The sequence below is a fragment of the Neodiprion lecontei genome, chromosome 4 (assembly GCF_021901455.1).
Source record: "Neodiprion lecontei isolate iyNeoLeco1 chromosome 4, iyNeoLeco1.1, whole genome shotgun sequence".
Classification (NCBI taxonomy): domain Eukaryota; kingdom Metazoa; phylum Arthropoda; class Insecta; order Hymenoptera; family Diprionidae; genus Neodiprion; species Neodiprion lecontei.
The window spans coordinates 30972703-31000397 of record NC_060263.1 but is presented as its reverse complement, the minus strand read 5'-3'; the positions used below and the strand labels follow the sequence as shown (position 1 = coordinate 31000397).

The 27695-nt window shown below is 41.4% G+C and overlaps 1 protein-coding gene across 1 annotated transcript in view; it reads left to right on the top strand.

The window, feature by feature from the left end:
* Window positions 1-436: 436 nt before the first annotated feature.
* The window catches only part of LOC107225470, a 124943-nt gene continuing 97684 nt past the window's right edge, over window positions 437-27695 (top strand). The window contains exons 1-9 of the mRNA XM_046737971.1: window positions 437-467; window positions 1352-1545; window positions 9751-10070; window positions 10191-10519; window positions 13882-14008; window positions 14127-14256; window positions 14359-14523; window positions 14859-15060; window positions 16522-16646. Coding sequence (XP_046593927.1) covers window positions 437-467; window positions 1352-1545; window positions 9751-10070; window positions 10191-10519; window positions 13882-14008; window positions 14127-14256; window positions 14359-14523; window positions 14859-15060; window positions 16522-16646 — 1623 coding nt within the window. The remainder of the gene's footprint in view (window positions 468-1351; window positions 1546-9750; window positions 10071-10190; window positions 10520-13881; window positions 14009-14126; window positions 14257-14358; window positions 14524-14858; window positions 15061-16521; window positions 16647-27695) is intronic.

Below are 27695 nucleotides of genomic sequence, written 5' to 3'. Positions count from 1 at the left end.
TTGAGTTTCGTCCGTTAAAAATTGCCACGCGATGAAATCATTCACACAGCTTACGTCACCGTATGTGTGCCTATAGTTACACGGCCTAAGATCGGTGTTGAAGGCCAAATCATCATGTGACAGTATATTTAGTCTACAATTAGTTATAGACATTGGTTTTCGCAATGCGATCATTAGTCGACACTTTGGGAGGATTATGTATTTGTTAAACCGATCAGGGATTTTGATTAAGAAAAATTTTCACGTCGATGGAAAAATCTGTAGGCGTTCAGCGACAAGGTTTTTGAAAAAAGTACCTGAACGTCTCTACTGAATACAGATAACAGTTCTATTGGTTGAAGTGTTCGACCTTAGTCTCTGTAAAATTGTCATCGATATTGTTCCTACGATTTCAATTCGCTGCACAAAATCTCTTTACATTACCAAAAATGCGAGCATGTCAAGGCACAATGCCGATGTTGACGAAGGTGCGTCATCGGGGGTGTTCGTGTCACGTGACACGTGACGGCTTCACGCATTCTCGTCGTATTTCTTCCGGTGCAGAAGCGTACGGAAGAATAAAAAAAAAAAAAAAACAAGTTCTCCGCGAACGCTGCGAGCCTTTTTGTTATCTCCGTCTCTATTTATCCGAGGGTTGAAATTTATAGGAACGGCTTCGTCCCCGAGGGTGATAACATAATGTCACGAAAGGAGGCACGGCTGGCGTGCTTTTACCGCCCCGTGGCGAGCAACTGCAGCTACAGTTCCTGATGTCCTGCCGAAGCAATTATGATTTTTTCAAGGATCAAACAGTTTGTTTAATGGGCTGCACGGGCATGCAACGCAACGCGATATAGCTGGACGATAAAGCTTCGTTAACAGCTAAATAATACCACATTATAGGTACTAGTCTATTACAATTTACGGCAATTTGCCGGCAAAATGTTTTTTTCTTTTCTTTCCACTCTCAACCTTGTTTCATACCCGCGGACATATCCGTTCAAGATCAGCGAAGCTGCGGTATATCGATCGAAGAAAGCGGATCGACGAGATCGGAGATTGGTGTATGCGATAGCGGAACTATTACTTTAAGCCTTTCCTTGTAGATCGTTTCGCCGGGTATGGGGCACGTCTGGGATCATATTCGATACCGAAAAAAACTGCGGTCGTATTTTCTACCCATTGAACAGGACGCGTCTGATTTTTAATTTGAATAAATTAGCCCCTCCCACCACCTTTTTGCAACATACGCTAACTTTTTACGACAATTTTTTCTATCCTGATCGAAACTTGATCGTGGTCTTGAATCCGCGTCCTATTTCTTCAACTCGATCATCCAGTTTAATCTTCTTTCGAATTTCCAAATGTGTAGGGTCATGGTATCCTGTTATGAGAATCTATCAGCTGATGGTGTCTTGTGCAATCCAATTCGCTCAATTGCAAAAATCTCAGTTCAAACTTAGATACATAATGTGGGAAGCATTTGGAAATGTCGTCGACTTACTTCTTGTATCCGATTTCATGACTCTATGGCGTAGCGCTACCGTTAATTCTCACGGACCAAGAGTATACCATGAGTAGGTAGCCTTCCCGGGATGAAATACAGAAAAATAGTACGCACTCTGGCAGCCGGTACAGATTATAGCGGTACTGTCCACACCCGGTAGTTTCCACCTAAATCGCATTGCCTGCATTCTTATGTTGAACGAAAGCACACTTGACGCCTACGACCGCTGGCTAAATGAACGGCGAGGATGCCTTTCTTCGACTTTCTGAGTCGTTCGTTTTCCTCGGACGCCCACGAGGCAAACTTTTGGAGTTCGTCCCTTCGGATGTACGACGTTTTACACGCGATGTTTGTATTTGCATACACATAGTAATATGTATATGCATATGAGTCCGCGCACGAGCTGCAGAGATATCCTGATACGTATCATTAGTTTATCATTTAACTTCTTATGCACATTTATTATACCATATATTGCGAGATCGAATGCTGTTGCTAACGGTTTCTCATAACCACAATTGATGTGTATTTAGAAGCGGTTGTTTTTTTAACGAGCACATTGTCCGCTGGACTGTTGAAGCATGTGGGAAATTGTTTAACAGTATATGATTCGTTTGCTCTTACACTATAGCATTGATTAGGAGGACGATTAACGTACTGCGTTTTACGATGCAGTGGCATACCGTTCGAAAGTTTATCCGTCAATCAACCGCGAGTTTATTTCAAACCAGTTTTTTACTTCCATTCGTAATAAATTTCGAATTGCCAATTACAAATTCATTCTGCCGACCCGTTTCTCTGACATTCCATGCTTCGATTGGTTCGCTATATAAACCGTAGCATCTATCGATCAGTAGGTCATCCAAGGGATGCTGCGTCAAACAATCGAGTTACCTTAACTTTTTACCCGATCAGAGAAAGTTCGTGTGCCTTTGTTGACTCAAAAAAAAAAAAAAAAAATTAAATGTATTTGCATAGATGTAATTAGCACCCAATGAGCATCTAATTATACTATAACATACCCCCGGGCATTTTTGACATGGCTCTGCTAATACTATATCCACTTTTGGACTTTGGAATGTGCTTGAACGTCGCTTTGTTTATCTATGCATTTTTAATCCATGGCAGGGATTATTACGATGTTTCGAAAGCACACTGCTGTGCTATAATGCTTGCTATTATACGGTGTATGGTTAGTGGTTTGCAACGCAAAGCTACGCGAATCAAAATCCTGATTGGTAAGCTTTATTTAAATTTCAGTTTTGATCTTGCTTTTTCATTTATTGATGATAAGGTATAGAGTTCGTTATCACGGCACTCGTAGAGGAGTTGTATACGATATTTGCACTGCTGAAAAACTGTCTTCGGGTACGTATGACGATCTGATGGCCTAGTTTAGTTTTTACTCCGCGCTGCGGGGCAAAATTAGAATATAAGAGTAAAAAGGAAAACAAAACTATATCAACAATCCTTGCTCTCTCCTACTTAGAATTTATTTAGATCTTCTATTTCGCGTACAATTAATAATTTGAATTGCAAATTTGCAATGATTGCGGCTATTCGCCCGTGAAATAGCAGCAAGCTAGTGTTCCTTGGCAATTATTTCTTAATGTCAAGGCTTCTTAACACTCCAGGCTAGGATATCCAAAACAGATTAAATCGATACATAAGCCGATTAATAACTTTATAGTTCGTACCAAAATGCCCCGTAATTATCGACGACTTATTTCGCCACTTTATGAGTGAAGAACTTGAAGCCGTGATAGATGTAAAAACACAACAGAATATTAGATAATTCGATGAACTTTAAGTGAAGCCCATAATCAGGTTATACGAGATGGTAACAATTTTTTTTAAACAAGTTTCTAAGCACTGAGACATGAACGGGTATATCTAGTGGTAAATGCTCACGTTTCTTCGGTAAACACTCCGCGCCAGTTTTTTTTTATTTTTTTTTTTTGCTTGGATAATCGTTAACTAGATCCGCGTTAAGACATAATTGTATAGTTTACGCTGTAAATCGTAGCTAAGATGGCATTATTCCATGTACGTCGACTACAGAGCTAGTCGACCACGTAACGACAATTAATACGGAATAGGTGTTCCGTTAGAGATATCAGCTTCATATCTAATCTGTAGGCTCTTGATATTTCACCAGCAAAATTTTCCCCGCAGATTATAGTCGTGGGAGCGTTAGTTGCCAAAAAATAGCAAAGTGTATACAGTATTTTCCGCGTGTCAAGCAGCTTGATGTCTACCGGATATCTTCTCAAGTTGCGAATATCATTAATGTGTATTAAATTTTTTCCGCAAGTAATTAACAGTGCAAGCGTGAGTTTTTGTATCAGCAAAAATTATCGTGCAATGGTTATTAGCGTGTTCTGTCTGAAATATTGGATGGATATAAACTGCAATAAACTTACAACTAATTATACGGTGCGGGTGATTTTTAATTCTTGATTTTTCTGATCGGTGCTTATCATTTTTTTCGACAAGCCTGGGTATGTGAAATTATTAACACAAATATTTTTAACCTTAGTATAGTTTATAAATTGCATTGAATTCAGCCGCCTAGCTATTAATAAGATATATAGGCACTCTACAGTACACATAAAGATCGTTGATAATGAGTCGAGTACAATCAGTGCCGTGCATTAGAATCACCTACTCGTGTCTTCAGTAAGTTGAAGTACGAAACATTTAATTGTCAATGACCTTATCAGTGGCTCTTTATTACTAAGCATCACATGGATCATCAAATTTATGACTTCAGCATCGTTAAAATAATTGCAATCATTGTTCGAGTACTTTCATATTTTCTTATTTCTTAATTACCCTTCTTATTAGAGGATAACGAACCCGATTCTCGTATCGTTTGCTTGCCGCTGACTGCAACGTTTCCAAAACTTACCAAAGACGTATTAAGTACTTGTTGAGCAAAGTTTGAAGTTACAATTATCGCTATACATTCACTCTGGTAATGCTCTATGAATACGACACATTTTCAATTCACATTCAGTCGGGTTTTTATGTTACGCATTTTTGAGCTACAGACATTCATTACGTTTCAAGGCTATGGCTGAGATATGACATTGGTTTGCCGAAAGACGAGGATACATAGTGTAAAAATATGGAAAATTGAGTTGTCTCATCGAGCAACGTATGGAAGGAACAGTTTCGGTGTATGCTGAGTAGATATTACACGATTGCTGGTGTAAATTGAATTTAACGACCGTTAACCTTGCATGCCAAACTGCCCATCAATGTTTTCCGTGTTCAAACTTACTTAACCTAGTGTAAATGTGCATTGAGTACAACTTCTAACGCATATAAGTAGGTTGCCGTAATTGATGTTACCACGCCCCTGGTTGGACTTGAAATTATATTTATGTCTGTCAAAACGTAAATTTTAAAGCGTTATTAGCCGATCATACCTCAAAAATCTAACGATTTTAAGAGCGAATTAAATTAATTCGCAAACCGTACCGTATCATAAAGTTCGGTGTATTAATCGTTAAAAAAATGACCAGCCAAATCCATACTTGTCGATTATCGACCTTTGGGTAACACATATCTTATTTATGTATAATGAGAAGTAACAACGAGAATAAATTTTTGCGATACTTTTGGGGTTTATTTTGAGCGCGGGAAAGGGACGAGGCAGCTGAAGTATGTCTGCTATGGTTGGCGGGTCGACTTTTGTACTTCAAGATGTCTCTTTGGCCGCGCGCTTGTGTGTGTATGATGTTTTTTTCCATCTTTCTCACTCTCTCCATGTCGTAGGAACAGTCGCCGGAATTTCGGAGCACACGGAGTGACGAGAATAGCGCCCGCACTTCCTTTCAAATTTTTCCAACCACATTGTTTTTGGTCTGTTTGTGAAACGACGCCATAGCGCGTCGACGCCGGCGTCCCGCGACTCGATGATAGTCAGAGTCGTCTTGCATGCATGCGCACTGCAGCTTGAAGCCGCGCTCGTTGCTGCTGCAACGAAAGGACTGAATACTCAAAGTTTGTTAAACAAAGTACATTGCCGGTGCGAGACGCGGTTCACTTAACGTCGTTGCGCAATCCCAGAACCAGTCATCTGGAGTCTGTAATCCGTTAAAACAATTCCCCGTGTGCACTAAACGATAATATTACGAAACTAAATAGTTATTGAATAGTTCACAGCAGCATCCATTCATTATTTCATAAATTGATAAATTTTCACAACAATTTGTTCACCGTCCAAGAAGTATACGGCCATCGATTATACATGATATTCTTCCTTGTGTGAACTTTCGCTTGATTCGCCGTGAGATGTGGTGACATTTTTTTCATGGTAATTATCTATAAATATTCATCGTTTATCCGGACTTTTCGAAATCGTCTAACGGATCTGCGCGAGATATATTGACGCAACGTTATCTCTTCTCTCGTACAAGGTATATTGTACAATGCTGCGTATACATAATATAGTGATATGAGAAATGACGACATATAAATTCACGCACGCCGTCTCGAGATTTAGGTAGCGGTGAAAATACTTGAGTACACAGCTAATGACGATTTCAATTCACTACCAATGATTTCTCACTATTAACGAGTGATAATGACTCGGGGTAAGAGTTGTGCAACTAATTGGATCATGCGTGTCAGTAGTTCCAGTCAGTTTGAAATCAGACGAGGCGCGTCTTCTCCCTGGAATGTACAAATGCCGCTTACCTTTGCATGGACTGGTGCGATAACGTCACTCCTCGGAGAATATCGTGCTCTACACTTTACGACCACGAGTAACGCGTTTCCGTAGTTTTTGTACGATAAGAGACGCGTGTGATGCACAAAATTCGTAGTAAAAAGAAATTTACTTGTACTTTGGTAATCTGAAGAAACGACACTGAAATTTCACGCTAGAAATAGTTTTATCCCTGTATCGATCGAGAGGCTATCGATTACACGGGCACGCGCGCGAAGATCAGTGAAAACTGATTGAACATGGGTTATAGAAACGTGTGCGGTCTAATCGATTGATCGATTGAAATGGAAATAAAATACATAATATGCGAGTTAAAGAGAGAAAAAGAATAAGTAAAACGTAGTATTTAAATGGTGTATCGAGTTGAGCAACGGTGCGTCTAGAGCTAGAGCGTAAACAGCGTGAAACCCATCTGTAAATGTGTGGCAAAGTAAACAGTAGGCCTATGCCATAGGTAAACTAGTCCCGAGTCTTTGGTGCCTTGAGTCTTGAGCTGATTTTATATCTGAGGCGGGCGTATAAGAGGCAGTTCTTGGGTGCGCGCTTGTCGAGAGAGATCACATCTCTTTGTAACTACCAGCAGTGGATCTCGCCGTTTAATAGTTCATCAACAAAACTTTCTGCATCCAATAACTCTCCACGACCGGTTGATAAATTTTTCGCCTCTCATTTTCCGATTAGTAACTTACCAAGTTCACTCCATCGTTCGGTGATCGGTACAGGATTCGGTGGCCCGAAGCCAAACCTCTTCTCTCCGTCATCGGCGCGTCTTCATTTTACCGGGAGGTAGGAAAGTGTGTCGCTTTGATCATGGCGTCATACAACCGTTTGACCCTAAGCTTCGTTGGCGTATAATTTTGGAACTGTGCGCACATCGTTACATGCATACAACGTACACGTAGATACGCAAGTAGTAAACCTTTCGCGTAGTCCGGTATTACGGCTCAGTGTGTAACACCGCGTGTACGAATCGTTAGCTAGCCAAGGGTAAGCGGCAAACGGTGCGAGTTTACACGATGCGCCCGCGGGTTCAGTACCCCTGCAGCAAAGACACGTTGGCCTAGTATAGGAAAGGTGCAGCAGCAGCAGCAGAAACAGCAGCTTACGGTGCTTAGCGTGTTCATTAAACAATCGGACCGCGTTCTCCGGCTCTTTCGTATCTCGGATAGGTTCGTACTACGTTCATGCATCGATATCCTTGAGTTTAGTGAGCTGGCGCACCGTCCATCGGTTCTCTCAAATTGTATATTATATACTAGCGCGTTGAACCTGCGCCACGCAGCGCGGCGGTCGTTGTCAGGTTAATTAACGACGAGATAAAGCCTTGATAATAATTAACGGACGTATCCTCGTAGCGTGGCTTACCCGAATCCCCGTGTGGGAGGAGCGGTGATGAACGAAGTAAAAAAAACCGGAAGGTATTAAGTTTTATTTATTCCAGATAACTATCAGGTTCACGTATGTGCCCGTGCAGTCCGATAGATAGAGCGCCTCGGCTAAAAATAAATCACGCACGTATAATGGTTGGGAAGTGATCTGGTACAGTAATGTCGGTCCATCGATACACGTAAGTGCGGGTAAAAGTATATAACCCACATCGCGCGCGGTTGCAAGCACCATTTGATATATGCGCGATTATTTATCCTGAGTGAAACGACGACGACGACGCCTCTCTTTACACCATGGCGAGAAATTGAGACATTTGTGTCGTAACATGTGGAATATATGTACATACATTCGTTTATACGTTGGTGGCGTTCTGGCGGTGACGCCAACCGTGTAAACAACCATACAAATAATACCCACCTGTATTTCTTGCCATGCACGTAGACCGCCATTCGGAATCGAACATACGAGGCCGTACTATAACCCATCTGATCACAAGTACTTACACCGGGTCCTACAAAGGACGTGTCGATTCTTGCCCAATGTCAAGTGAAGAGTGACGATTTTTGAGGACGATCAATTAAACTGTGAGGATACTGTCTAGTCTGTAGCACACGTGCAAAGTTCGATAATCGCACGCGCATTTTGTTCGCCTGTTCTGCATCGTCTGTGTTTAATGTAATATATATATATATTACATCGAACGTCGTTACGTCGTGTTTGTACGTACCTAGAGAAGGCAGACGGAACTGCAGCAGGGCGATAGTGACGGTGGACATGCTAGGCCCAGCCCATTCCGATTAAATCATGAATTACAATGCGGTGAGTATAGTTTCCTAACTGGTCCTAAGAGGTGCTCTTCCCATTTTATCCTCCCCTCCACTTGCATGTAAACTTCCGTGGGCATATAGGCATATGCGTCACTGTTTACACAGGGGAAAAATATATCGTGAAAATAGACACCCAACTCACCTTACACCCCGGAAGCGGTGTACTGTACTTTGGCAAGTGCTGCTGCTGCTGCTGCTGCTGCTGCTGCTCCTCCTCATTATCGTAACAAAATAAACACTGTTATACCGTCGTGCACTCTGGGGGAGGCACAATCATCGTCTGGAATTGAACTCCGAATTTCCATTGGGTTTAGTCATCGCTTTATTCGCCAAACTACCACGTGGCCACGTGGCATCTATCTCCGAGCACTTTCGGGTCTTCACTTCGATCGCTTCTTTCTAATTATCTACCCACACCTCATCGGCTTGTTATTCTGTTATACGGTTCTACTAATCCCTTGGCGGAGTGATGCAGAGTCTTAGATGATGGTATTTTTCGTGGTCTATTTTACACGCTTCGTAACTAAGGTGTTCAGCTCGTATGGAAAATTGGTAACATTCACATTTCTCACTCTGCAGTCGGTCCGACTCGCAGGAGTTGTGTTTCAATGTGTTGTTCGATCGATTTATTCTCGAATGCTGGACACGGGAAATGAACAGCAACTTTGGAGATTTATCGGTTTTCAACTGCAGTAGTTTGAACCCTGACTGTTTTATGAGAAACGCCCGCCTTCTCATCATACAGACTTGTTAATGGGTTCGGCATGTTCGAATTGTCGGAAATATTTAATAATGTAGTCGTATGCAGGCACATATGTACATTAAATGGAAAAGCGGGTTCGACATAGCCGAGGGAGCAAGGCCGGGAGATGAAGAGACGAGGAGGTGTTGCTATTTCGACTGAATGCATCGTGGTATCTATTTACGGTCAGCAGCGGCGGCTGGAGACGAACGAGTGAAGTATGCGAGTTAAGACGAGGACATGTACCGTATAGCTGGTGCGAGAAATGCTGGATCTACGATTGCTTTATTTACAATCCCATAATAAAGCGTCTGTTTCTGGCCGCTGACTTGTCCACTGGCTCACCTAAATATAATCCTACCTACTCTCTCGCAATGCATTACTGCAGGCGCAATGCCCCGAAAAGACCCGGCAAACTTACTTGCAAACCCACTTCCACCATTTACGACAGTCAAGTCGAGTCTGTGTCTGTCCCGCCTGTATCGTACCGTTTCGAAATCAAACATCACCGCCCGAGTAATCATCTGGTCCAACAATCGCTCGATAATGGTTTTCTTTTGTGTTTCAGGAAAGCACGGGAGCTCGTGCCGAGCGTTCCCGCGGAGTGACGGAGAGATGGCAAGACAACAGTAACGCCGCAAAACGGCGGCTTCACCTAATCCCAGACCCGCACCTTCGTTCGCAAGTTTTAACCCATCACCACCATCACCATCACCATCATCATCACCACCACCTCCTCAATCGTCACCATTCTCATCATCTGCAGCACCAGCAACGTCGGCATAATCAGCATAGATTGCAATCCCAGCACTCCCATTGGCCTGTCAACATTTCGCTGACACTGGTCCATCGACCTAACGAAGGCAGTACTGTTGAATCAAGATTTAGGTACGTTACTGTGATATGAATTTGGGACAGAAAGGGTTGTACCAAAGGGTCTCGAGCTCGAGACTCGGGCACGCTGGTTACAGCTGGCTCACAATCGTGTAACTTGAATGATCGCAGCAGCAAGCTAGTCAGGCGCGACAGGACGCACAATCGTCACCAGGGCAAGCCGTCTTGGTGTCGACGATGCGCCGAATCGACTACGGAGCGGAGAAACTGGCGTTCGAGTAACACTGGACTCCAGCCTCCATCTTCGTATTCCAAGTACCGAACGCGCGGAGCAACTTTAATCAAAAAGCTCGACGACCCGCCACTTTCCTCTGACAAACCTGCTCCATCTTCGGCTAAAAAGTTGAAGAAGTTGCGACATCGGAACGGACCTTATTTGGACCCTGATCATCACTATCACTCCGACACGGTACTCGACGACACGATGTCGCCAGTAGGAGCCAGTGAGTATCATCCTGATTACAGTGCTCTTAGAATACATCACTGCTTTGACTTTGATGCCTTTTATTGGAATTGCTCGAAATTACGGGTCTATAAATGAAGAGTGCAGTTCATTGTGTAGCCTACGAATATTTTATCGTCTCACTGCAGGCGTTCCTGAAGATATCATTAAATTATTCTTGGTCTTGGATTATAGAGTTGTCGGGATACGCTATGCAAAATGCAATTGGCGAATACTTCCAGGCTTGATAAATCTTTCCCTCGATTATCAAGTGCGTTTAGGGACTGAGTTTACTCTGATTACGGAGCAACGATGACCTTTGCGATTGACTACTTGCATCATCGAAGCATATCCGCCAGGCATCAGTGACGTCCAGATTGCGTCTGGTACTTATTGCCTGTAGCTAGCTCGTTTTTCATTCGTGAATATTAATCCGGCGAATGGAGAAGATATAAATTTCTCCGTTTTTCATCATTTATCGAAAATTAAATGTTTCTTCATCTTGAGCCACCTGCGTCTGATAGTTAAAAATAAACGTGACAACTATGGATATTAATTATATCTGAGTGAGATTAAATATATGCTTTATTTGACTTCATGGCGGTGATATGTATTTTTAGAATCTCTCTGTAAGTATGTAACAGAAAGTATATAAACAGGGATGCGTTTCTATTCGTAAGCGTATAGCCTGACCGTTAGCCGTTTGAAGCTTTTTACAAAGCAATTAACTTCGCCTCATTTGTAGCGTGTATCAGCAGAGGTTGGTTCACGATGCATCCAGCTTCGATGTCGAGTTTTTCTGCCGTTTGTACAAATCGTTTTCTCAACTTTTTATTTGTGTCTGTTTACGAGACACAACATTGTTTTTTTCAAATCTTTTGTGTAAATTTTTGTCGTAGTTATGAATCTGGACTCACGGTTGCTAATTATAAAATAGTAACTAGCGTCGTAATTCTCAATCTGGTAAAATTCGACCTCGTGTATGGTTATTTTTTCCAAGTACTTACAATACCGATATGTTGAATATCGCCAACCTCGTTTCTGTACCTGATACCTAATCTCTGTTGTACCCTATCGCTTTCTGACTAACCTCTTGCGCGATTTGAAGCAAAACTTCGTGAGCCACAAGTCTCACGTTTTCTTTGTTGGTACTGTGAACAGGATTGCTAATTTAGAAAAATCAACGGGTGTGATGTTTCATTTGTTACAGAGATAAAAACAAAATCGTACAGATAAAGGTTGCAGAATCTCTCGACAGATTCCGTGCTGGGTTGTGTAATACTCGCGCGACGTCTTGGTAATCGAAAATTTACCGTCGTTGTTAATCTTATGGTTACGCCCGTGGGAACTTACAGGTTAACAGACGTCGCGAGGCTTCGATACCTCGGTGTTCTTGCCAACTTCTTTTACCCAATATATCTTATAATGCCGGGTTGAGAAAAGGGCCTCTCTCTCCGTATCTTCGACTTCTTCGTCCTCTCCATCTCCTGCATCTCTTATTCTTCTTTCATTCATCGATGAGCAACTCGAGCAGCACGCGTTCGCCTTGTGTTAAAATATAATCGTTGTTCATTGTTCTGGAACAAACGATTCGACCCATTGGATGGATTGATGCCGAACACAAACAAATACGAAACTCCATCCGTTCACTTCGAAAGTTCACATCTCGCCATACGAGTACATGTTTTTACTAATTGAACTGATCTTGACGAGGTTTTAAGTAATTCGCGCAAACGATTTACACATCGGATTTAAATACCCGATGGATCTACGTCCCATTTTTGCTACAGCGTTCATTAGCGTTGCAATTCACTATAATTCATTAGTAAGTTGGAATTTGCGTATCAAAATTTTTTTGAAAGGCTTACGAGTAATCGTCTTTTGACTTTGCCATTCTGCAGCTGTAACGCTCGACTACAAGTGGTTACCAAGCTTACCGAATCTCACGGAAACTGGATTAGTGATTTATGAATTATCGACTTGACAGGGTATCCAGTTTCCACATGCCGAGATTGAGTTGCATAACCAACGGAGAGTGGAAGTATCGATGTAACTAATAGCCGGCGGCTTTAACGAATGGATTCAATTCCTTGCAGAGAGTGTAAATTTTACCGACTCTACAAGAATCTGCACGTACGCGGGTCATATGTTGGCAGTTATCGAGGAACTGTGCTGTTCGCGTTGGATAATAATTTCAGCGTTAACTGCACTGATTTTCAGTTACCGACATTTGAGGTCAAGCGCCGTGCTATCGCACGGTCATCCAGAAGGGAGATAGATTTTAGAAACTCATATCAGATGGACTTATTGCTAAGTAGGCTGAGAATTGTATCTTTTGTTCGCTTCAATATGCAGACGTTCATAAACCCGCGCCGAGTTGAAACTTTCAAGGATGAGAGATCATGACAAATTACAAAGGGAATTTTTCATAAATAAACATAGTCATTCCAGTATATTCTTGAGCACCTCTTCGACTTTTGACCAAATGAGGAAGTAGTTTCAACTGAATAAGGTTGTGTCTAATTATTCTCGAATCGAATTAACAATTGTATTATTTTCAAATCATTCTTACTCGCATAGACAGTCATTATAAGTATAAAGATTTTCGAATTTTATCGTCACCCCGTTTGTGACGAAGTTTCACCGCACTTATACTCGGGATTCAATCTCTGTAGTCGCGAATTAAGCAAGCCTATAATCAGGTTGCTAATCCGTTGGCCGATCGTTGTACAATTAATATCTCTAAGCACCGGTGAGTCGATGATTGCTTTGCAAATCTATATGCTTTAAGTATTATTATTAAACTCGGTGAATTATACACTGCAGAAGAGAGCGTGGACACATGAATTATAGGTATACACGTGTGTGCGTGTTATATGCTTGCCCATTCGACGCAGTAATTATATCAGAACATCATTTCCACGCTTGTGTAATTCACTTTATATGCATATTGCAAACACATTGGTATACGTTTCCACCACGTTTTGAAAGTAAAGACTATGTAAAAGGATTTTAATAACATTTAAAAAAAAGTGTTTTAGAATGGTGCTTGCTATGGTTGGCTAGTCTATAATGCAAGAACAACATTGTTCTGAATATTATGAAGAAGTGTGCATAACTACTTTGTATCTTGTTAAGGGGAACTTGTGAGTTACCCTGTTCGGTGAGTCGCGATAAAACAGCATTGTTTCGTGCACTTGCCTTGTTATCTTGACGATACGTGCACATTCTGCAAACGACGCGGTTTACAAACCGCTCTACGTGGCAAACTAAGCACCATCACCGTATCCATTTTACGGAAAATGTCAATTCTTGATTCAACCCGTATGCATGGAGTGTTTATATTATGCCTTCGGTTCACAGGTTTCTTAACATCCATGAAAATGAGTTTTTCGTTGTCTTCGCTGCAGCCTTCTAGCGGAAGTCTAGAAAGTCCTGAGCATGTGAGGATTCGAACTGACCGTCCTTATAACAGCCTTACCAAAAAAAGGTAACTGGCACATGAATTGAGACGCCGATTAGCTCATAACTTGAAATGTACTCTTATAAAATAAAAGGTTCATTATACTCCGTGTTCTAATTTCATGCGTGTTTGTCGGAATTTTTAGGAAGGATCCCGAGCAGGAACAGTGGCGTCGTTCTTGGGGAAGCCGAGATGAGAACAAGGATGATTTCTGGGCAGCTATACAGTCAAATTATAATTACATAATGGATACGAATCTTATCGACAGTTGCAAGGTGAGATGACACAACTTTCCGTACAAATAAACATTGGAAACAATTCGATCACCATCGGCACGATAACTACACGTGTACGTTCGTTTTCTATTTCATTTACAGGAAGCAAACGGAGAACTTGCTTGGGACGAGGGTGATGTGTCGACTCTTTCATGGGGTCTGAAGGAGCTGAGTGGACAATTCTCAGAATTGTATGCGTGGCTGGGAGCTATTCAGGAGATGGTCTACTCCAAGGAGGAGAACGTTCTGGACAAAAGTCTGCGCGCGGTAAGTTCTTTTGATGGCGGAGGAACGGCACGTATGTCGGAACTTAGGGACTAATCATTTCTTAATTACCTGTAAAGGAGAAGATAAAATAAAATAAACGAATCGAATCTCGACTTACGTTCATCCTATGTCCGAAGCGAAAATAGCTACTCATTCACTCCTCGTTCTTGGTCCAGAGTCGGCTTCATTGGTTTTTTCTTCCCAGTTGCGATATTGCTAAAAAAAAAAATATAGTGCAATAAGAACTGTGACGTGATGAATGGAGCAAAACTGGTTTCGTTAACGACTATACGCCTTCCTGTGTACTGGAATAACATTCCGATATATATTGGCAGGCTCACACCGAGGAGCTGCGACGCAAGGCGTACAGAAGAAGATTGTTCAACGAACAAGCGGGAAAACTGGTAGCCAGAGCTCCAACATTGAGGGATGAAGTTGCCTGGCGTGTTGATCATCTCAACACCAAATGGGAACTGGTTGAGCAGATCATGGCACCAGGGGAACAATCTATTTCTGACGAACAGGATGTTTCTGCAGGTGAGACAAAGATTTTGATATATTCCGAATGATTCCCAGCGAAAAGTGAATCAGGTTGGCATACTGGGAATATTCGTGTCGTTCACAAATCAATTCAACGAAATCCATCAAGTTACAGATAGATGATGGGTAACTGTTAATATGGAATTTCAGAGTTGAATGTGAAGCTATAAAGATTGTTTATACGGTTTAAATTGATAACAAGTTGGAGTTTTCGAACTCGTCACACAGCATGGGTTCAAAGCTAATTTACTCGTTCAAATTAGTTTCTTGGTAAAATATCGTCCACGATATATCATAATACACGATATCCTAAGGAAATGGAATAGCAGAGCCTCAGGGGAACGTACAAAATTGCTTTTCCGTCACACACAAGCCACAATTCCAGTTCGTTAGCACTTCTTTCGGCTGATATACAGTGAGTAAACCTTGTAAATAGTTGACCAAATGTCCCATTCCAGTTCCATTCACGACGTTAAAAACGGTATTGTAGACAACGGAGTTTAACACATACATAGTACGAAACCTGCGATATCGACAGTGTGGGTTTCTAGATTCCATTATTATCAGCACCGGACAAACTAGTTCCAATTCCTACGTTACCGTTCGCTGGAGAAAACGTTCTACCTCTATACGATACAACCGTTTGGATAAACAAATTATCAGTACAACATTATCATCTGAAATCATTATGCTACCTTCCTTGATTGTGAATAATTTATCCAGCGAACATTTTTGTGTAGCAACTTTGTTCGTTTTCCGTTAAGTTCAAATTTTTTTTTACCATTCTTTAAATGATTTTACGTCATCAGGTTTTCTTTGTTTCCATTTCTCTTTCATTAAATGACTGGAAAGAATGATGATAGAATTCAGTTGAATACGATGACGGAGGTTGAAGAGAAATAATTTTTGCCGTTGTTGATCTGAAATCGGTAGACATTATCTCATCCTCGTTGAAAAGATCTACATAATTAATAATTGTACTAAATGTTTGAGCAAACAAGTTGAAAAATTTCGTTTCAGCCGCAGCTTATCTCTACCCTGTCAAATATACCTAATTTCATCCGTCATCAGTCACAGGTGTCGAGTGAACTGGTAATATTAGCTGAATAAACTTTGTCAATCTCTGCAGGATATACCGGCAAATTGGCCATTTGACTAGTAATTCTATGTATCTGTACATGATATCAAAATGAAATTTCAAAATCGTTCGATGACGAAGTTGTCAATTACAGCAATTTTTTATTCATTCTTGTGTTATTTTCAATTGTTGGCTCTTCGGCAGGGTGAAAGTAGAGTAACACCTTCGTTCCCACACTCAGATGATTCGAAATATTTTATAAAGCACACAATTTCAATGCCTAGTTTATAATCGGTTGTTGAAAGAATATCACCAACTAATTCGACTAATCAGCGTGTATTATTGGCCAAATTTATGCTAAATTTGTTGGAACCTTGCAGACTTGGAGCACGAGGTCAAGTGCCTGAGGAAGTGGCTCCGTGAGATGGAATCTCGATTGCAGCCTCTGAGTTTCCGTGTAGATTGGAGCAGAGCCGAACTGGAGGAGAAAGCGATGGAGCACATGGTGAGTCAGCCGTATATAAGTTCGCGTGCGTCGTTATAACTTTGGATAGAATTATTTACCCGAATTATTGTTCGGATCGCGCGACTGGATCGGCTTTCCGTGCGATTCGATCGTATGTTGTTTTCAATTGATTGTGCAACCGTATAGTTAATTTTCCGCCACCTGGAAATGGACAGAGCGAGATAAACGGAGAAAGATATTTATAAACTTGCGGATGAATTGCGATCAAGGCTATTTTTTTTGCAACCCACTTCCGTATTGTAAGATCTGGGGATTTCCTAAAGCTGTTATATGACTGCTCTTGCGGACTTCTGGTAACTGATTATCTCCTCTTTTATTGCCGCGCCTTGATCACCATCTATTGTCAGACTGGATCGATTGATCGGGCACGATTCACCATCGAGTGATTCAGAATCTGTTAATCAAATCGATGATCCATCCACTTTCGACAAAATTTGCATTTACATGCTTTTATCCCGATACATGCATGCATAACTCGACCTGTAGCTAATCGGATCGATTTCCCGTCGTTCTACATGTATCGTCTATGTCTGTTTACACGCCTACCCGTTACGCAACAATGGAGGCTGTCGCGGGAGAAAAGATCAACTCGAACAAATTAGTGTAGAGCCAAAATACGCCGCGAGCAGAATACTTTGAGTTTAAAAATTTGTTTGATGATCCAAATTGAAAAGGCGGCAAGTTAAACTCAGGTTTTCTCTTGTCTTGTTTCTCTTCTCTTCTCTGGTTTGTGCTTGTCTGTGGGTCGCTTTTAGTCGTTACGCATACACGACGAGTGTGCGATGCTTTCGTTGGCCCGCGCAACTTCCGGTTGACCCAAGTTAAGCCCCAGCCTGCAGGGATAAGCCGCGTTCCGCAAGATTAATCAAGCCGGTGAAGCAGGAAGAAGATTGGACCGTTTCTATTATCTCTAATGCACGCCGCGTAGGCGAGAATGTTTATCGTTGTCCTAAATTCCACTCGTCTATATAACACGCGATCGTTCGTAATTTTGACTAAAATATGAGTTCCCGTCAAGCTCGAATTTTCGAGATGTTTCCGAGTTTTCCCAATCCCTCTCTAAATCTGGTGAAAAATGAATATATATATATAAACTTTGCGCAAGTTGGTATAATGGGATCTTTAAGTACATGTCGTTATAACTTTGTTGAAATCAGTATACATATTATAGTGGAATAAAATTGAACGACATTTTTTCGTCGAAGAAAAGAAAAGGAACTGCGGACCACGGTTAAACAGGCCGGCCAGAGTGAACTTTCTTGTGTCTGCACGGTATCGTACCTGACGTAGGTCTCTCTATGTTAATAAGCGTAACATTAATTAACGTATAGTTTATAATAATCGTTGGCAGCAGATATAATTCCGTGTTCGTATCGCGTTTACCCAGACTGTTGGCGCTTTGAATTTATTAACAAAAACAATTACGCTCGCGGTCATGCCGCGTAGCTTTCGTCGAGAGTGAAATTTTACCGTCGGAAATGAGTAAATGGCTTTTGTAGGTACGTTAATATAATTATACTGTTATACAAGAGTAATTAAACTACAATTAAAAGATACTAAACCTATCGCAATTTTTATTATTTCACACGACAATGATAATTCGTTGACGGAACGACGTGAATCATTCCACTTAATGTGAATCATACTGCAATACGGATAATGTCAGAGGTATTTTGTGATATGATTCCTCATAAAAATACCGTGACAATCTGTTACGATCATAGAAACCAGCCATTTTGTTTCATAAATATGTAACACCTCGAATTGATTTTGGGTCTAGATATCAGCGATTGAAGTTTCGTAAGTCATAAATTTAAAACAATCATATCAACCACAACCCATGGTTGCCTAATCAATATGAAATACCGCGGATCCGAGCGAAGAAGATTCAAAATTTTCGATATCTTTCGGCTAATTTCATTTATGTAAAACAATTCGACGGCGCAACGTAATTAAATCATCCGTGATTCGTGCACCGTGCATGCCAGGAGCATGGAATACCCTTTTAAAAGACACGTGTCTATCGCAAGTGCGTTGCACCTCTGAAGAGGGATGGTAAATACATATACCTTTATTCAGTAGAAAGCGGTCGAAAGTAGCTGGGAAAATGTCCATCGGTGTCAGCCGGCAACAAATCAGCGTGTCAGATGTGAACTTTGCTGGCCCTAAACGGTTGTCAGAAGTCTGCAGCAGGACTCCGCTGAAATCCGATGACAGGATAGGCAGTGGAGCCATGTAAGGAATCCCTATGGCCTATAGCGAAACTATCGAACAACGCGATTCCGTTTTCAACTGTCCCGAGCTCCGCGACAAATTCACATTCAGGACTTTCCCCGGGGTTGGAGGGCAACGAAGACGATGTCGCCGTGGAATACACTGATTGTGACACATTGCAGCGAGCTGAAATCAATCGCACTTGCTTTATTCTCTGTGTCCGGCTGGTCGCGGTATCGTGGAAAGAATTCATGCGTCTCGGGGAAAAAGTTTGCAGGCTCTTTGAGAATGAGATTCGCGCGAGATCGTTATGATCTACGAGGAGAAATTTGAGGGACTTTAAGCGAGCTAATTTCCGTTTGCTGTGGTATACATTGCGGTTACCTACACACATCCAGTGCCGTACGTGAAACGACCGAATTGTAACTAATTATCAGCGAGTCATCGAGCCACGCGTGTTCCTGTAATTAACTTAATTTTCAGCTGCACACGTGTGGTCGTAAATCTACTATCGGCAGAGGCCTGAAGCAGGCTCGTATCCCATGGGGGTTGAATATTCTCGTCGGTACGAAGCAATGAAATTTAACAACTCTTCTCTCCGTTATAATAAAATAGAACACACGCGGTGTTTTTTGTGGATAATAGAGAGAAGGATGGAGACTTTAGCCAAATTAGAAACTTGATTATATCCAGCTTTAAAATGTTTCTTTTCACAAACTGCTCAGGCAATTGAAACCGCGTACATGCACGAGTCTAATTCCAATATACCTCTATGTTGAAGCGTTAAACGATGTTTATCGAGTGGGCAGAGCGAACAGCGCCTTCTAACATGTTTCCGAATACCAATCTCGAATCTACACGTTGAAGTTAATCGGTGAAAATTTATTTCACCGTATATTCTGCAAGTGGCACGAGCCGCTATGAACGCGATTTATAAAGTCGCTCAAATCGTGCCGCTGCATAGCAGTGTACATGTATATCCGAGAGAAGGTGATTTTTTTCTCCCTGATTTATACGTATATTTATTTGCCGATACATACATTTGAATGTATTGCCGGAAATTTTTGAGAGGCGTTACGTAGATCGCATTTTAATTAATGCCGGACAGTTTTCACAGTCATTTATTTCAGTTTCAACGTACAGACGGCGTGTAACCGCTATAACGAGACTCGGATTTTCCCGGAAATGAATTAATTAATGGACAGATGCAGGTGAAAAAATTATACACATTATATATAAGTATGAAATAAAACGGTTAATCAGTTAATCGGGCCGGGTTTCCCTTTAATTGTTTCATACACCTATGCCTTACAGATCTGGTAAAGGAAAGTTTTCGGTGCACAGGGGGTGTTTTTTTATTTTATTTTCCGTTTCCTGGTTCACCGCGGATCGTTGTGGCTTTGTTGTAGAAAATAATTTTGGCAGTAAACGAGAAGCAACGGTATTCTCACAACATTGATCAGAAGTTACCTTCACGTACACCTAAAGGATCGATTCTCGCTATTCAGCGCGAGAAAGCAATCAAATTTTTTGTCCAATACCGGATCTCTAATGTTTTGCGTTGACGTTGTATTATATGTGTAACTGTACTAGCTCACACGAAGTTTGTAAGACAATCCTCACCCACTTAACGCCCTGAGAACTGATGTCGACTATAAGAATTAGGCTTCGGGATGGACCACGCGTTGCACGCGAAACTAGACCGTTTCCGCGTCTGATCTGTATATAATATTATATATTAGCCAATTTGCGTTGCAGCTCCCGGCTATACCCACAACAAATCCCCGTACAGTGAGAGTAAAACCGGTAAAACTATCGCTTTCTGATTGTTTCAGGATAATCGCGGGTTGAACGATCAATTATATGGAAGCTAAAGGGTATAACTTAAACCACAGTATTTGTACAGCTGCTGGTCGAGTCATGTCATTTTCCTCTTCTTGGAAGAGAACTATCATTTGAATTTTTCGATGAACGAATGCATTCTATAAAAACAAGCTCTACAGATTAAGGTATAATTACCGGGTTCAATAGCAAAATAGTAATTTTATGTAAATACTAAATCAGCTCGCATTTTTGCACCAAGAGTTTTGCAAAAAAATATTTCTCATGGTGCTTCTCTCGTCAGAATAAATCGTGTAACGGATTAAACGTACTGCGCATCCCACCTGAATAGTAAATTCATCGCCGTAGAGCGATCCCGGGAGTTTGCTTTCCTGAATGCAATTTATCGCGCGAACCGTTTCGTTTGTACATATAAGGGAAGGCAGAGATACTTCGCGACAGTATATAAAAGCTGCACGAAGATGTACAGCCGATATTAGACGAATTATGTGCAGACTGAGAAAACGAGAAGCGAGGAAACGATTGGCTGATATAATTTTTCATCTTGAAGAATTGTAGGCAACTGTTTCTTTAGACTAATTGTAGATTATCGTCATCATTTACCTTTACTGGCCAAGGATCGTGTGTGTTATAAGATTCCTGCGTGCGGATATTCAGGATATAGATTCCTCTGGTTCTCGATCAGTTAGCCTTGTATGAAATTCTCGCCGCAGTGTTGCTCGAATAACGGTGCAGCTTTTTCCACATCTTTGTTGGAAGATCGATGCGAAATATTTCATATAAACTACGTATACACGGTACGTTAACAAACAATCTTTCAACAATTGCCGACTATTTTACAATAGGTAAACGTGCCTCCGAAAATAATTAAATAACGCTGTATTCTAAATTGATTACATTCACACATTGATTGCAAAAACTGAAGCTAATTTTGTGAGTTTCCATTTACTCGGGTCAATTCTCTCGACGATTTCTATTCGTGTTTTTGATCATCTTCGTACCTCCTTTTAATTACTTCTCGAACGTGAACAGTTTCTTTTTTTCTCACAATCAGCAATATCGCTCAAACGATCCATTGGACGATATATAAATGTCTCGTATAGTTTGAAAACAAATTTACGCTATTACATAATACATGCCATGCGTAACGTTTCATATGAAATGCTAGATAATTTGAATATTTGGGGATTCGAAACGCGTATAGAAGAGGCAGGTAAAGATCGGTTGCGGTAAGTAATATCACCTGGGTGAGATGGAAGTGGTTTAGTGACCGACGATTTCGTAGATCGAGATTATAACTTATCGTGTTTCAACGTTGAGAGGTTAAATAAAACGTAGGTATCTAGGAAGGATTTGGTTCTCGTGGGTACCTATTAAAGCCGTGGGTACACTAGGAGAAGGAGCCGCGGCGACTGATGTACGTTCGGTTTTTAATGACCGCAATGATATTTGAGATGAAGCCGCAACTGTCTAATTACGTTTCGTAAGTCGCCGAATTCGACGTTCTCCGGTTTAACCTACCTCGAAGAACGGACCGCTAATTCCATCCGACAAGTACACCACCAAACATATCTCTCGTATCCGTCGTCGAATAAACCGGGGTCTAATTAATTAACTCAACCGGAGATTTCGTTCTTTCAGATCTCATATTTCCAAATTATATGCGCCTTCGCGTTTCTATGTCGAGGTTGTTACCAAAATACGAGATGACCAATATTATTCGATTGTTGTGTATCAAATACCGTATGTCGGGGTTTGTAGGTTACACACAGAATTTCCAACTTAGTTAATAATATACCACGGAGAAACGTAATTGCATCCAAAACCTTGGAAATAAGGCACTTTTTAATTTCAAGAACCCTAATTGCAGCAAATCATCAACAATTAGGAGTAACGCTGCGTGCCTTGCCTTCCGCGACAGGAACTCATGGCCAAGGATAGCCTACGCAGATATATTATTCATTAGTTATCCTCCACGTATGCTGCAGGGTGAATGGCAACGTATGATTTAATTAGAAAGTATCAGCCGTTAGCGGAAGTTTTTCATACCGTCACGACTCACGTGTGCAAACGTAACATCATCATGCTACATCATAACGATGCTGCGAAAAATTCGACGTCAATCAGCTGCCAACCGGTAACATTATATCTCTTTCTCTCTTGAAGTCGGTCTATTATAATCGATAGTGTTCACGGTGTGTACGTACTTGTATGTTTACCGAGGAAAAAATTAATTAAATTTTCAAAGTATTTTATAGCTACTTACCTGTAAATTAAATCATAAATTGATGCTGTAATAATCGAAACGGTTCTACATTTTTCGATTCGAGTGAGTGAGTTAATAACGTTGTAGGAATCAAAACGTTGAGGTAGTAATTAAGGTCTTCGGTAATACTTTATCGATCAACACCTGTGCCATGCCCTAAACTCGATCGATGCAATTGCAGAACCTAAGTTCCACGGCGAGAGGAAAAAATTTTTATGTGGCTTCCGCTCGCGCCCGGACAAACGCGTGCCCTTCAGCCGAATGCTGGTATCAATCCGTCATCGAGTCGTCGTTAGCTAGCTCGTGGAGGAAGCATTACTAATGCCTATACGACCACCGTGACCGCCATCACGGCCACTACCGGTCGTATAGGACCTACCGTAATGCCAGTAGTGCGTTTTCTAATCCCGGAATTTTAGGCCCTGATGCACTCCGTGTAGGCAGCGGTGCACATATCCGCATATTCTCAAACGCGAACCCGAAATAACCTGAAAAGTCAAGTTTAAAAAGAAACGAAGAAGTTTTTCTTTCCGTCGAAGTTTAGCTTGTCGGCCGCCTGTGTCGGGTACAAAGAAACTAGACACTGAGGACGTAAATATGGGTATAAATATAGAAACGACACGAGGGAGGAGAGGCGCCGTTGAAGAAAGACCGACACGCTGCACTAGGATCAACGGTCATTGCTGTTTCTCGCGGTCTCTTTTACTCGTCTCAGAACTTGCCCCACCGCTCTATCTTACAGCTTTATGCACCGCATACAGGTGCAGCTTATCTCTGCATCATATTTCCCATCCTGGTATAATGGAACTTTACAGGTATATCATAAACGAGGTGCGACTAAATCGTGTAAAAACATGTTCGATACAACGAATCGTTGTTAGGTATACTATACTTGGAAGGAGGAACTAGTTTAAAAACTGAAAATTGGTCATCTGTCTATCGAGGCCATTTGTGAGATTCATTGCTGTGGATTGAATGATTTCAAGCCTATTGTATGTGGATTCAAAAGAATACTTGGGCTAATTCATAAAAAAAACAAGGTTTTTGACGAACTGTATCTTCTTCATTCACAAACCGTAAGCTCGCCATGAAATATTTCTTTTCATTCAATAATATAAAAGTTTGTTTTCATAGACGTAGACGTATTAAGGTACACTTGACAGTCAGTCTTCTCAAACCTCTGAAAATGAAACGACAAATGGTTCATTTCGAAAGTGGTTTTATGGAAGAAGGGTCTTTCACGGGTACCTCGTCTTTTATTGTTTCGTCGTACGCCTGCATTCTTGATTATCAAGCGAATTATTCATAAGTCCAGTGCGAACAAGGTATTTCATTCCCTTCAACCGTCACATTGGCCTGAGATCCACGAGTCTCGTTAGGGGCTGTGAGTGTTGACTTTAGTGCCTCATCACCGCGTCAATTTATCTTCGCTATATGCGCCATAATAAATGTTCATTACCCGACGAAGAAATACAAACTGATGAAACACTCGAGTCTCGTTGAGCAGCATATGATTGTATACCTTTTATCACTCAAGGCGAGCGTACTCGCCTACACTTCGACCACTCGACCATGCAGCGGAGTGTTCCCGCTATCTTTTGCCACGCTTGTCGAGGTTGACATCAGTCGGAAACCCTCAAATGAGCGCCCGCAATAGTACCACGGTTTTACCCTTCCGTAAAGCACGCCACGGTACGCTAGCAACGTACAGCGTAAATCATTTATGATCTACCGCAGGTTTATGAATAATTGCAGATCAGAACCAGAAGTAGGCCCGATTTGGCGAGGGCATTTCGAGGGCAGCTCCGATATTGGCACATATTTCGCAGATAGTGACATATGATAATTGCAGCACAGTCACTGTGCTTTCTGCGCTACCGTTTGCCACGGAAAACTGATGTCATGTACTGGATACGTGTTGTTGGACAACCCCAAGCCGCAGATGCATATCGAGACCAAGCTAACATGCGTGCTTGTACTCGCGGTGATAACTCCTTCCTATTCGCGGTAACCCGCCGGTGTGCTGGGAGTGAGTCGACCAGTCGTTCACATCGGGCGGTCAGTTTCACACGCGCGTGTTTCTTGCAGCTTGAACGCGTGTCGAACGACTGTATCCACCAGCTATCGACCAGGTATGGAAAGTCTCTGGTCTACACGTTGCATGCTTGTTCAGCATCAAGGAAATCGAATGACCTTCCCCCCTTCTTCGAATGACTGTTGTGGAAGAATCCACAAAGCCACACTTCAAACATCATTACAATGCTCCGCGGCTGCAGCCGACAGCATTATAACGTTAGATATATCATTTTTGGAGTGGTACATGGAACCCAGCATCGGGACCCGATAACCAAAGAAAGGAGAAGAAAGCCCCTTTTTTCTTTCCTCTTTGCTAGCACAGGATAGGAAACCAAATACCATTTAAAAATTCTTGGTCATTTTAAAAGTATCGATGTATTATTCGAGAAGATTGTGTACAGATATCAGTGTGCGGTTTAGATGATGCCGGACGATGAGAACCCGTAACAGAATATGGAAACGGGAGGAAACTGTACCCTGTCACTAAACGAATGAGAGCGTGTGTATTCACGGTGTGTCTAGGCCTGCAAAGTAATACGGTGAAATAGTTGCTCCGGTAGAAAGTGAGCTCACATATTATTATTTTTTCTCGTTATACTGGTATAAGACGGTTCGCATTTATGTTCGCACTTAAGATACTGATTGCCCCTGAGATTAGGAAGTGGGAATTATTAACCTGTGCAATCCTTTCTACACACCGAGGCTTATTTCAATTATACCAATTCGATTAGTTACGTGTACATAGCTTACGTATGGTATTTTTTGTAATAATTTGATATTTTTTAATGACTGTAATACGTCTCAAGGGAGTTTCTCTTGTAATAAACTCAAGGTGCCAGTGGCGATGGTGAGAAGGTACTTAAGGGTCCGGATACGAATGACTGAAATCGAGAGGCCTAAGGTGTCTCTGATGGCATCTCGTGTGGAAATCTATATTTAGTTCTATAATTCAATCCGAGTAACAAAAAGCCAGTGAAAAATAAAGTGAAAAAAAGGTTGACCATGTAATAACAGATCTTGGAAACGTACCTGGTGAATTTACGTACCAACGGGTGTGAAATTGGAGACAAAATTTTCGAATCTATGGGAACTCGAAGGACGTCCTCGCGTTTCTTGAAAGGGATTAGAGGCTGCCTGTGTTTGAAAAGAAACCGGACCTTGTACCGTGTCACTGTACCTGGAGATATTTACGGTGGTACCGACCGCGTATTATGGCTACGTTCCCGGCAAGTTGAACAGCAATCGCCATACGCGGCGGCCAGTGTAAACCGCTCAGTAACTGCACCATTCACGATGACCGAACGACCCAGAGAAGCGGAGTGAGTAATTTTATAGGCATAAAGAATTCGTGGCTTTTCTTTTGGGAAACGAGACCGGTTTTTACCATTTTTCTCGTCTTAATCAGTGCAGGGATTCCGAGGGTATCGAGCGAGGTGAACAAGCGGCCTTGGGTTGACCGTGAACCAGCCCTCGAATTCTCCGATTTTACACTGTCGGTTCCAAGTTCACTGGAAAAAAAAAACGAATATCCAATTCGAATGTCGAACTAAAAATTCAGAATCATAATTAACGGTTCAAAAGCCCTCAGGTACCATGTTACATGAAAATATGTCGATTTTTTTTTTTATTTTTAACCACTATAATGTATCCACTGTTACAAAGTTTGAACTTCTGACCTTGAATTCGTTACTTGTGACTCAAAACGCTCGATCTACTAATTTCCACCAAAATCCGAAGATTTAAAAAAAAATTTCCACCATATTGGTTTGGAATTTTGTTATTTAAATAATTGAAAAAGTACCGAATCGATCTTAGCCTAAATCCAATCATTTCTAAGTTTGGAACAGCTGTGTCGATTGAGATCAAAATGATTGAAGTCCGGTAACTTTTCCTTGATATATCCTCGGACAAAAATAATTGGTCATATACATACATGCACGCACACATTGACGTCCATCCGAAAACTGTCGGAAGTGATCTGGTGACAATTAAACTTTTCATTTTCGGGGTGATTATGATAATTTCCTTTTTTCTCTGAAAGCAGAGAAACGAGAAGTTAAAAAAATTTAGTCAAAACTTTTTCTAGTAAGAGTTTATAAGATATATATTCTGTAAGAACAAAGGTTTTGCTATGTAAGTTTGCACGATTTTCACCAAGATTACGTAATTCAAGTATTTAGTACGTGAGCATAACGCTTGACTTGCGATCGAAAGCAAGATAATTGCAATTTCTTCAAGAATCACTACCACGAGATATCCGTAGGCGAATGCTTGGGAGTGCTGTGGCAATTCAAATTATCTCGAGCGAAACTCGGATGAATTGGATTGTGAGTCGAGGAAGACGTTACGGTTTTAATTTAAAGACAAATTACACATACCGTGACGAGTCTGGATACCTACTAGCCAAGAGAACGTTGAATCGAAGGCGTTGCATCGTGAGCGGTGCAAATTAGAAATCATCACATAGTCTGGGAAGCTTTCTTCTTTTCGCTTACAAAGCTCGCCGCAGTTTGCAACCACTGCACTGCCATTGAAGTGGAGGGCAGAACAAAGTCGGACATGAGCTCACAAGTTATCTACCCACATCGATCAGTTGAGAATAAACTGTGAACTCTCTTTTCTACTTTTCT